Source organism: Olea europaea, chromosome 15 (assembly GCF_002742605.1).
Source record: "Olea europaea var. sylvestris chromosome 15, O_europaea_v1, whole genome shotgun sequence".
NCBI classification, from domain to species: Eukaryota; Viridiplantae; Streptophyta; class Magnoliopsida; order Lamiales; family Oleaceae; genus Olea; species Olea europaea.
Genome location: NC_036251.1, coordinates 13897535 through 13909339, shown reverse-complemented (window position 1 = coordinate 13909339; position 11805 = coordinate 13897535). Strand labels below are relative to the sequence as shown.

Below are 11805 nucleotides of genomic sequence, written 5' to 3'. Positions count from 1 at the left end.
TATTTTGAACACAAAAGAAAATTTGAAAAAAATTGATTCAAAATCCGATATTGGAATCTTTCTAGGATATTCATCAACTAGAAAAATTTATAGAGCCTTTAACAAAAGAACTCTAGTCGTTGAAGAATTTATGCATCTTATTTTTTATGAAACTAATACTTTTGATCATGAGAAAGGTATTGCTAATGATGTAGGATTAGAAATTCCTTTTGAGCAAATTAGTATTCAAGATAAAAACAAGGAATATCCAAAAGACAAACACAAGGAAGAAGCAAACGTTCAACAAAGTGAAATAGAATCTTTCGAAGTGCCAAATGATCCTACCCTACCAAAGAATGGATGTTTGTACCTTCTAATCCAAAAGAACTTATTTTTTGGGGATCTATCCAAACGTATTACTACTAGGGCTTCTATTGGAAATCATTTTAATAGTTGTGCATTTATTTCTCAAATTGAACCAAATAATTTTAAAGAAGTCGAGTTTGATGAATTTTGAATACTGGCTATGTAAGATCTAAATCAATTTAAAAGAAATCATGTTTGAGATTTAGTCACTAGACGAAATAATCAAACCATCATTGGTACAAAATAGATTTTTAGAAATAAAATAGATGAAAATGGGATAATTGTGCATAACAAGGCAAGATTAGTTTCCCAAAGTTACAATAAAAAAGAATGCATCGATTATTAGGAAATTTTTGCACCGATTGCTAAATTAAAATTTATTCACATGCTTCTCGCATTCGCTTGTCATAAGAGTGTCACTCTTTATCAAATGAATGTTAAAAGTGCATTTTTAATTGACTTTATTCAATAAGAATTTTTTGTAGTGTAATCTGTGGTTTTAAAAATCACAAGTATCCGGACTATTTAAACTTGGAAAGGCTTTTTACGGCTTAAAGCTAGCTCCTAGAGCTTGGTAAGAAAGATTGGGCAAATTTTTCAATAGGAAGAACGGATACTACTATATTAAAACCAAAAAAAAATGACATGGTCATCATTCAAATTTATGTTGATAATATTATTTTTGTTGTAACTAATATTTCTTTTTGTGAAGAATTTTCCATATGTATGAGCAAGGAGCTAGAATTTGGTCCTAGCTAGTGGAACAAGAAAGACATGAATCTATATTAAATACGCAATCAAAGGATTTCTCCCCCAAAAATCGAAGTTCGAAATGAGCATGATGGGAGAACTAAATTTTTTTCTTGGACTCCAAATTGGACAAACTAATAAGAGGATATTCATTAGTCAAAATAAGTATATTTTGGACATGCTTAATAGATTTGAAGTGGAAGACTTGAAGTCTATGAACACTCTGATGAGATCATCAATAAAATTGGACAAAGATGATCAAGGCATTTCCTCTGACATAACTAAATATCAAGGTATGATCAGATTCTTTCTTTACTTAATCACAAGTAAACCAGATATCATGTTTAGTGTGTGTTTATTTGCTAGATTTTAATAGAATCCTAAAGAATCACACATTATTACCGTAAAAAAGAATTTTTAAATATCTTAGTGGCACTAGAATATTAGGCTTTGGTACCCAAAGGATACACATATTGATTTATTTAACTATTCAGATGCAGATTAGGCTGGTTGCACAATTGATCATACGAGCACTGTGGAACATGACATTTTTTAGGCTTTGTACTTGTGTCATGGTTTAGTAAGAAACAAAAATCCATTGCATTGTCTACCATTGAAGCCGAATATATCTCTCGGCTGCTAGTTGTTGTACACAGGACATATGGATGAAACAACCTCTTAGTGACTATCATTTATCATTTGATCATATATCTATCATGTGTGATAACACTAGTGCTATAAAACTTGTCAAAAAATCCCACCTTGCACTCTCAAATGAAGCATATCGAGATTAGACATCATTTTCTAAGAGATTGTGCACAAAAGAGAGATATTGTATTAAAATTTGTGAATACAGAATTAGTCAATATTTTAGCGAAAGCTTTAGCATTTGAACGACTCTCGCATATTTGAAGAGGCGTTATCAATAATTTGAAGCACATGGCTAGGTTAAATTCATATTATATGTTCTTATATGATTCATTTTTATATGAATAATTGTTTAATATTTATATATGATTTAATATGGTTTGAAAATTTTTTAAAAAAAAATCAGACGATGTTCGATCGACCGGATGGTTCAATTGGTCGACCGACAGATCATGATTTTCGAGATTTTGAAAGCCTCCAACCCTCATTTTTCACCTATTTATCACTTTCCCTCTTTTTCTCCCTAGATCTACACCAAACTCACTAGATACAACATTGATCTTTAAACTTTTGACAAGTTCGCTTTGTGCTTCAAAAGTCTTAAAACCCTCATCTTCCCCTCCACTACAACTTTCATTTCTCTCACTTCAACGATTGACTGCTTTCTATGTTTTTCTTCTTCATATTTTTATCATGCTAGGGGTTAAAATTTCAGAAAAGAAACCAATGAGGGAGAGGTTGCCAACTCCTTTATTAGAGGACGAACCCAAAGTACTGACAATTCCTTCTGATAAATCATCCATCCTTCCAGGTAAGATTGTCGATTTTGCGAATTTTACTATTCAAATCAATATTTTAAGAATCGAACCATACCGGACGGTTCAATCGAGTTAACTGCAAACCGTGCAAATAACTAATTCGATCATTTTACATTAACCGAAGACTAAGAAATCGGTTGAAAAACCACTAAACTGGACTGTTCAACCGGGAACCGGACATGATTTTTTATGGTTAATTAACATTTCTATTTAACAGAAAATTTTTGAACTCTATTATTAGGCTCACCAAATGCATTGGCAGGCTCAATGTCATGGGTTAGGTGATGCACCTTTTTATAAGTGCTTTCTCTCCCAGTGATTTAGACTTCATCCGATGTAGGATAGATGAATGGGATAACTGAATGCCTTGTACTTTCATTAAATAATCACTTGATGTGGGATAAAGAATGGCCAATTGTTCATTACTAAATCATAGTCCCAAAAAAGGCTATAATCACAAACAATTTGAGAAAAGAAAATTATTTTGGACATATTAGTTGTTAGTTTTTGAAGTTATAAAATAAATTAAGATAATAAATTTACTACACAAACATGAATTTATATTTACTTTGAATTAACAAACTAAAATTTAAAAATTTATTGTTGTAATAATATTTTCTAGTTTATGTGTGTATTAATTTATTTAATTTGACATCTAGTTCAACCTCGGTTCAATCCCGGTTCAACCTTTTGGCCCTTGACCTTTTTCATTTTCCAGGTCGATGTTTAAAACATTGATTCAAACACCTACATTTCATGTTGAAGAATTCTTTATGAGCATGGTTGGGTCTTGGTTACATCCATGGAAGAAAATGCATATCCTAAGCTCATGAAAGAATTTTACAAAGATATGATTTATACTTCTCATTTGGGTAGCATTTCTTGTCTTCTCAAAGGCAAATGAATTAGTATTATCGAAGCCCTTTTATGTTCTCTCCTTGAACTTGAAGAATGTGAGAATCAATTTTTTTGTTATATGACTCACTCGACCTTAGAGGGTTATAATCTCATCATTGCATGTCGTAGAGTGACCTGGAAATATTTTTAACATCCGATAGAGCTTAGTTCAAACCAACTCACTTTACTTTGTAAAGTTTTTCACAATATCATAGCCCACATTATTCTCCCTAGGAAAGTTCACCTTGATGAAGTTGCTCATTTTGACCTACTCCTTCTTGACTCACTTTTAGTCAGGCAAAAATTAGATTTTCTAACAATTGTATTAGTCACATGAAATTCGTCCATTCCACCACTCATATAATGGCCTTACCATTCGGCATGCTTTTTACCAAAATTTTTTAACACTTTGAAAATTCGCTTAAATGGTGAAGTCTTCATTTCACTCCATCCCACCAACATTATCAACAATCATATTCTTAAACGAATGAAAATTGTTAATGAACATAGGCAATGGGTTGGCCCATATTAAGGGATTTGATCTGGACACGGTCCCTTCGACTTTACCCTTCGAAGGAGATGAAGAAGAGGTAGGTAATGATCATGACGACGGCGTACCACTAGTTCCTAGTCCTTCAAATGACATCCTGGGATCGAGTACTCCTCCAACTTCTGGTGATTTTACTCTTATCGAGGATCATTAAAAACTCCTCAATGGAACCATCAACTCACTTACATCTTCCATCAATAGGCTTGGCGGGATATTTCATCAACTGCAAGTTCAACAAGATGCAATACAAGCTCAACAAGCAACGATGCAGGCTCAGGAAGATGCCTTTTATGCTTACTACAATGCTCAATAAAAGGTAATGCAGGCTCAGCAAAATGCTATATATGCTCGGTTCAATGCGCTTTTCCTACCCCCTCCTCATCCAAAGTCTTAGGTATGACTTTGTGCATATGTGTATTTTAGCCCTTGTGCTGATCTAAGCTCTTTGTATCTTTACCTTTCGTAAACTCATCCGCTGATTTGCCTATGTATGCTATATCCAATATTTTGGACCCTTTTGATTAGGCTTCATGTATTAATTTAAGGGGGAATCTTTTGTTGTTTCCTATGGTTGTGTTTTTATATTAAATGCTATATCTTTTTTCTTATGATAAAAGGGGAAAAACATATGAGATGATATGCTTGATGAAATACATGAGATGATGTGCCTTATATGAAATGATATGCTTGACGTGAATGATAAATGTGTGCTTAAAGTGAATGGCCATTGGTTTATAAAAGATAGAGGAGTATATGCATTAAATTTAAGATTTTTATTCCTTATCAATTATTCAATTTTACTTTGCAAATCATCTTGCTTGTCGTAATCAAAAAGGAAAAAGATGTTGACCTATGGTTGATTATAGCCTTAAAGCTTTGATTATAACAAACAAGTTAATCTTATTTGCGAACAAATTGTATTTAAGTGATTATAGTTTTTCAAAGTATACTATGAAAAATTGATCAATGATCATCAAAAGATCAAAACTATCATTACAAATTAGACTCAAGGAGGTCAAGATCGAATTCACACAATTAAGAACTTAAGAGCCAAACTTCAAAGCAAGATCAAGGACTTGATTTTTTTATTTATTTTTTATGTTTTAGGATAAAATGTAAAAGTACTAACACTTTGATATTTGGTAATGAATGCTTAAACTCAAAATCCTTCTATGCATAAAAACAATTTTATGCATTAAAAGTCATCTTAATGTAATGATTTGATCAAATATAAAAATGATTTTAAAAAATGATATTTGAACTTGAAAAATATATTTTATCTTGAAAAATTAGTTAAAAATATATTTTTTCAAAAGTCCGTGCCTTTCAAAACCTTCAATTCGGAATATATGGGACTAAAACGTAAGAAAATTGAAACTGTCAGGCGGTCGATTGGCCAGAAGAGTTGGCCGAATGCATGGTGATCGACTGGCAAGAACAAGTGATCGATCAAAAATTTTCAACAATTCATATGCCTTCCATGGATGAAGCTGAACACCAAGGAGAAGTCTCTGCATAAATGAACCATCCAACGTGCATGAAAGCATAAATTCCTCAAAGAAGAGGTGGATCCCAAAAAGGACCACCTCTAAATTCTCCAGAGTTGACATCATATGCCTCCTATGAATAAAGTTGAACGCCAATTGGAGACACCTCTACATGGGTGAATCATTCACTGTACAAAGAAGCATGAACACATTAGAGAAAAAGTAGATCTCAAAAGTGACCGCCTCTAAATTCTCCAAGGCTGGCGTCATATACCTCCTATAAATGAAGCTGAATACTATGAGAGAAGATTCTAAATGGGTGAACCACTCATCGTACAGAGAAACTTAAAAAATTATGAAATGAGCATAAAAAAGGAGCTTACATTAAAACCTCCGTAAAAAATCCTTCATCCACACTTCAGCATAAACTTTAAATTTTGACAAAATTGAAGCGTCACTTAACCACTTTAGAGCCTCGTCTATGCATTAAATTTTGGCCACATTAATACATCACTTCAATATCTTCAAAACAACAAAACATTCAAATTAAGGCTTTTGCAGAATTAAAGGCTTCCCATTAAAGGTTTTATTTTCTTAACTTCAACCATGATATAGATATTTATACTTGGACTTAGAGGACTATTGTGATAATAGTATCTTAGTATTATTACTGCTGACATGTCATAGAACTATTTACAATCATATCACGTTATCTACGTTAATTAATATGTTACTTGCTTAACAACAGCAATATTTTTACATTGAGCTGTGCACGCATAGGATCTACTATGATTCATGATATACCATCCCCACATTATATTTTAAATGACGGACTCTTGGCATATTATGTATTGGGGAAATTTGATTTGTCATTATTCACTTTAATCGTGAGTAATTTGAAGGGCAAATGGATCCTTTTTTTTTTTTTTTTAATACATGGGTAGTAGAGATATTATATTATATTATGTTATATTATAGGTTAGTTTAGTTCATATTACATATGAGATACTGTCAAAATTATGATATTGTCAACCTTTCGAGGCATTCTATAATCCCTCGCTCATTCAACCTTTCACTGATATCTTCAAGGCAAATTGTAAGCTTACTTATTGGAACAGTGTTTATTCTTGAGGTAATTTGTGAGTCTTCACCTATTTGGGACTAATGCATATTTTTTTTAACAGTTTGTAAGCCCTCATCTATTTGGGAAACCCATACTTTTGAGGCAGTCAGAAAGCTCTCACTCATTGGAGCTCGTCATATTTCTAAGATAATCTGTAAGATCTCACCTATTGACAATTTTTATTTCAAAATCCGACCCATACATAAATGTATGACTCAGACTTGGGAAACTATTGTTATACCTATAAATTTCGTGACATTCTCAAATGGATGGGGTCATATATATGCCGATTTGGCATCGACTATTCAATTGTTTGGGCTTTATTAAATTGAACAACATTGTCTTGGGCTTTAAACAAAGACCATTAACTCCACTTGGCCAATTTTTCATTTATATACGTGTGCGTGTGTGTTACTCTTTTCTTAGCCAAATTCTCTCTTCTACTCTTGCACTTATATTTTTCGTATCGGGCCGTTAATTTGATCGTTGGAGTACAAATGGTCATAGGATATTTTTCTCGATCAATGGCCTTATCCTCTTGACAGGGCGTTCAAGTTAGGTGGGACCTACGTGGAGGGAAGGTGGCCGAGATTCTGTTGATGTATTTTTAAGGTCAACAAACTTAATCATTTAGAGACAATAATTAAGTGACTCGTTACTTGTTATTGATTAATGTCGCATATTTTGGTCTAAATATTTTCGAGAGTGTTAGTAACTTAATAGGTTCAATTGATTGAAGTTATTCAACCAAACAACATCAGAGCTCAATGAAACTTAAAATTGAGATCAACTATTTCAATACATCTTTAGCTGTAAGTGTTATGCCCTAGGTTACATCAATCTTGGACGTGAATACATTTAATATAACTAATGCATTTTATTTATGACAAAAGCTATTATTTATTTGAATTATTATTATAATAAATTAAGTAATAGAGTTCGAAGATTCAAGGCTTAGGAATTACTTAATCACACGGAGTTGTGATTCTGATATACAAATTATGTATCATTGAATCTTATATCATTCGTAGTCGTAAGTAATGATATAGTTATCGTTATTACGAATAGATCATCATGTATGACATTCCGTGCTTGTAAGTATCTGATCTTACAAGTTAAAGTGTAGTAACACCTAAAAAAACACACGAATGTTTTTCAAGGCTTAGGAATTACTTAATCACACGGAGTTGTGATTCTGATATACAAATTATGTATCATTGAATCTTATATCATTCGTAGTCGTAAGTAATGATATAGTTATCGTTATTACGAATAGATCATCATGTATGACATTCCGTGCTTGTAAGTATCTGATCTTACAAGTTAAAGTGTAGTAACACCTAAAAAAACACACGAATGTTGTGTTATAAAACAAAACTTTAGAGACCCACTAGTTAGATTCCTACTGGTTAACTATCTTAATGTCATTGGTTAATCTCTAATGTTCAATAGTGAAATTGGTCCTTTGACTTTAGGTTGTCATAGTGCTTTATATGGGGACAGTTACACTTTGATGATATTGGATGTTGCTTTGTCATGAGTTGCTAATATGGCATCGTTCAAGTAGTCATATGAAGTTGCGGATGATCAATAGAGAATTTGTCACGCTTAAATAGTAAGACATTGTAATCTACATTTAATTCAGTTAAATTGATATCAAAATCCTTGGCTAAGGTATGCTCATAATTCGAACAGAGCTTTTGACTTATATTGACTTAAGAGTGGGATGAAAGATATGATCAATGATCATGATTGACGCATTTTCATATCTGATAATTAATTGGATCATATTAACAAAAAGATTAGAGTTTCACTGTAAATTAAAAAGATTGATTTTGTCATACCACATGACATTTTTCAATGCATATGCATTGTCATATTGCTAAATGTCAATCAGAGACAACGAATATAAATTAATTAAAATGGGTATTTTAATTTATCGATTGTTATTAAGTCATAATAATAATTTATATCATTAAGCATCGTGATTGGGAATCTAATGGATCATACTTAAAAGGAGAACTAGAAAAATAATGTCACTAATTAATTAATTAAAAAATCTTGGACATGTTTATAATTAATTAATTGAGTTGCTTGTTAGTATGCTCAAGTTAATTAATTGTATTAATTAATTTATGGCTCAAGTTTAATTAATTAGATTAATTAAATATTGAACCAGGTTAAGCTCAAGGGAGAAACCAACCCCACTTAAACTTGTATTAATAAACTGTTAGGGCTTGAAAACATAACAAGGCAATTGTTACCTTGTTAGCATAAGAATAGAGAAATCCTAATTCTTTCATTTTTATTCCCTATGGGATTTTCATTGGAGTTTGGATAATTGAACAACTGTGGATTGCAGATCATGATTGTTTGTATTCAATATAAGCAATTGAGTTTGCAGAATTCAAAAAAAAAAAAAAGATAACTCTTATTACAATTTCTCTCTAAATACAAAGAAGATATTTGTTGGAAACTGAGATATTATTTTAAATTCTAATGTGCATATAAATTTCCAACATTAGCAAAATCAACAATTATTTATCTTTTGGACGAGTCGGGCACAATAAACAAGAGTAAAGCCAAGCCAATTTACAATTGATAAAAAGAGAGAGGAAGAAAAGGAACAATAACATTTCTCATATTGCAGTTGCATAATTGAACTGCTTGCACACAACAATAATTTTCCAACATGAAACTTCAAGGTAGCTACTAATAACGTGAACAGAGGATAAATAAATCATTTATTACATTCACAATGGCCATAATTTATTTAAACCGCACTCAATCAACCAAATAAAGAACATATAATAAATAATAATTAATAATAATGAATTAATTGAAAAGAGTTATATTAATTAATGGCTGAACATATCCTCCTGATTTCACCTCTATTGCCTGTAATCACTCCAATTCTTCCCATCTTCACCATTGAAGCAGCGAAATCATTAAAGAAGTTTGATCCACCTGAATTTGCCTGCCGTAGAACGTAATTTCGTGTTGCATTGTCATTCAGAAGTGCTGCATCGGCCTCAAATAATCCTCTTCTTTTCCTTACAAGTGTGTAGTAACTGGTGTCGAATGTTCTGGCACTTCCAGGATCCATTTCGATGATGGAAGTTGTGTCTGTGGGGCTACATTTCCTCTTCAACTGTACAACGTAGTTGGGATCCAATGAAGGGTCTGTGTCACCTTGGCCCGTAAAGTTGTACAGCCGATTTGAGATGCTAGAGCAGTGAGAAATACCGATGGTATGCCCTCCTGAAAGGAAATTGTATGTTTTAGTTTTTAAATACCATCTTGACTTTGAGAAGTCATTCCTAAAACGATCTACTAATTGAATTCATCGAGTCACTACAAAGGATAAAAAAGGTCAGTTAATGGGGATTCCCTGTATCTCTAAAATATTTGTTTGGCTCAGAGCTTCTGATACGGAGTAAGTTAAACTGGTATTGACGAATAAGCAACCACAATGAATATGACAAATGAAGTAATGTCATGAGTGATGAGTATCGAATACTCATAAAAATATAAGCAAAAGAACATTTTCTCCTGAACATTTTTCCTAATTGTTTGAGATTATTTTTCATAATATTTTAATAGTATAAGTGGAAAGAGTTACTTCTAACCCTATATGTAGGATCATTCCCTTAATTTGTAATTCTTACGCATAAAAGTTATATAAATTCTATTTAAGAAAGTTTGATTTTAGGAGAAGAAACTAACATATTCCTCAATAATAATAATAATTATTATTATTATTATTATTATTATTATTATTATTATTTTTTTTGAGTGAGTTTTTGGAATTTACCTGATAAGATTGCTAGCTCTCTATCACTTAAACCCTTCGAGCGAAATGATGCTTTGAGTTGAGTGATGTTGGCAGAAGGAGGGGGTAAATTTGCCAAGGCCTCTGATGATCTAGACACTCTTCCGTCTCGTCGTCCTAATGGAACTCGCCAAGATGGTCCATTCATCTGCCAATTATTATGTAATTATTAATCAGCAAACAGCACGTGTAGACAAAATTTTTTTTTTTTTTTTTTTTTTTAAATCAGAAGTCTGACGCGTTACCAATGTTACTGCATCTCTGGCTACTAAAGCGAGGATATCAGCACACGAGACAAGAGACGGGCATATATTCTCTACGGCAGTCTTGACAGCATCAATAACCTGGAAACCTCTAAGGCTTTGGTTAGGGATTGCATCCTTCTCGGCCTGGTTTCCTGATGTAGAGTTTATTAATACAGATCCATCACATCCCTGCCAATTCATTATACAAAACATATTATATCACACTTTATTATTTCTCCTACACAGACATGCACACAAAATTCTCACATTTCTTTAATACTGAATTGCAGCATTATTACTTAATTTACAGACTAATTTTAATTCCGACTAATTTGTTATGCGAAGATCTGCCAGGGACAATATACTTTAAAAAGTGATCATCCTACTAAAGATGATGGTAAGATTTTATGTTCTAACTAGAGTTTTCCACTTTAGTAATGCATTTCAATCAGAATATCTTTTTGGCACTTTGTTAGTTGTAACATTCAAGTAGGCCGCGTGATATGACTTTAGCATGTCATTTGCTAATTCTTAATGGAATAGAATATGAAAATAGCTATGCATTTATGTTTCTATTAAAAACTTCAAAAAGCTATAAAGTGTGTATATATCATTAACATACGTACCCTAACAAAACAATCATGAAAATGCATTCTCAGCAATGCAGGAGCAAGTGATGGTGCTCGAGATATCAACCTAGCAGTTGTGTTCCTCACAATCTCCTCGAAAGAAGGACATGTGCTATTGTAGAACCCTACTCTTAGGGATTGTGCATTAGTCCCGTCGAAAAGGAAAACATGAACACACAGAAGTTGAAGAAAGAAAACTGAAAGAAGCTTCAGGATTGTCATAATTCAATCCCTTAAAAATAGATTGATATATTTTGATTCTATTTCGTGAGACAAACATGGCCAACGAAAGCCCTTTATATACTATAAGAGTTTGAATTTTCCATGACATAGCTGTGATTGCAGAGTTCACTGTAGCAATAGGATATTATTGCAAAAACAGCTAGCACGACAAGAATGTTTAACTTACAAAATCTGGTTTACTAAGAAACAAAAGAGTTGACAATCAATTATTATTTGATAAAAATGATACACATGATTT

General features: G+C 32.3%; 1 protein-coding gene across 1 annotated transcript; it reads right to left on the bottom strand.

The window, feature by feature from the left end:
* Positions 1-9232: 9232 nt before the first annotated feature.
* LOC111410997 (peroxidase 27-like) lies at positions 9233-11575 on the bottom strand. Its single transcript, XM_023041581.1, has 4 exons — positions 11322-11575; positions 10696-10884; positions 10433-10598; positions 9233-9879 (listed from the first exon to the last, which is right to left on the bottom strand). The coding sequence occupies exons 1-4, from the start codon at positions 11544-11546 to the stop codon at positions 9473-9475; spliced, it is 987 nt and encodes a 328-aa protein (XP_022897349.1). The 5' UTR covers positions 11547-11575; the 3' UTR covers positions 9233-9472.
* Between the last annotated feature and the right edge of the window lie 230 nt (positions 11576-11805).

Excerpts from the sequence above, each read along its gene's own strand:
- LOC111410997 (XM_023041581.1), bottom strand. The coding sequence starts at position 11,546 with ATGACAATCCTGAAGCTTCTTTCAGTTTTCTTTCTTCAACTTCTGTGT. Across the intron at positions 10,599-10,695 it reads CCAGAGATGCAGTAACATTG|ATGAATGGACCATCTTGGCG; the intron begins GTAACGCGTCAG and ends AATAATTGGCAG. Across the intron at positions 9,880-10,432 it reads AGAGCTAGCAATCTTATCAG|GAGGGCATACCATCGGTATT; the intron begins GTAAATTCCAAA and ends ATTTCCTTTCAG.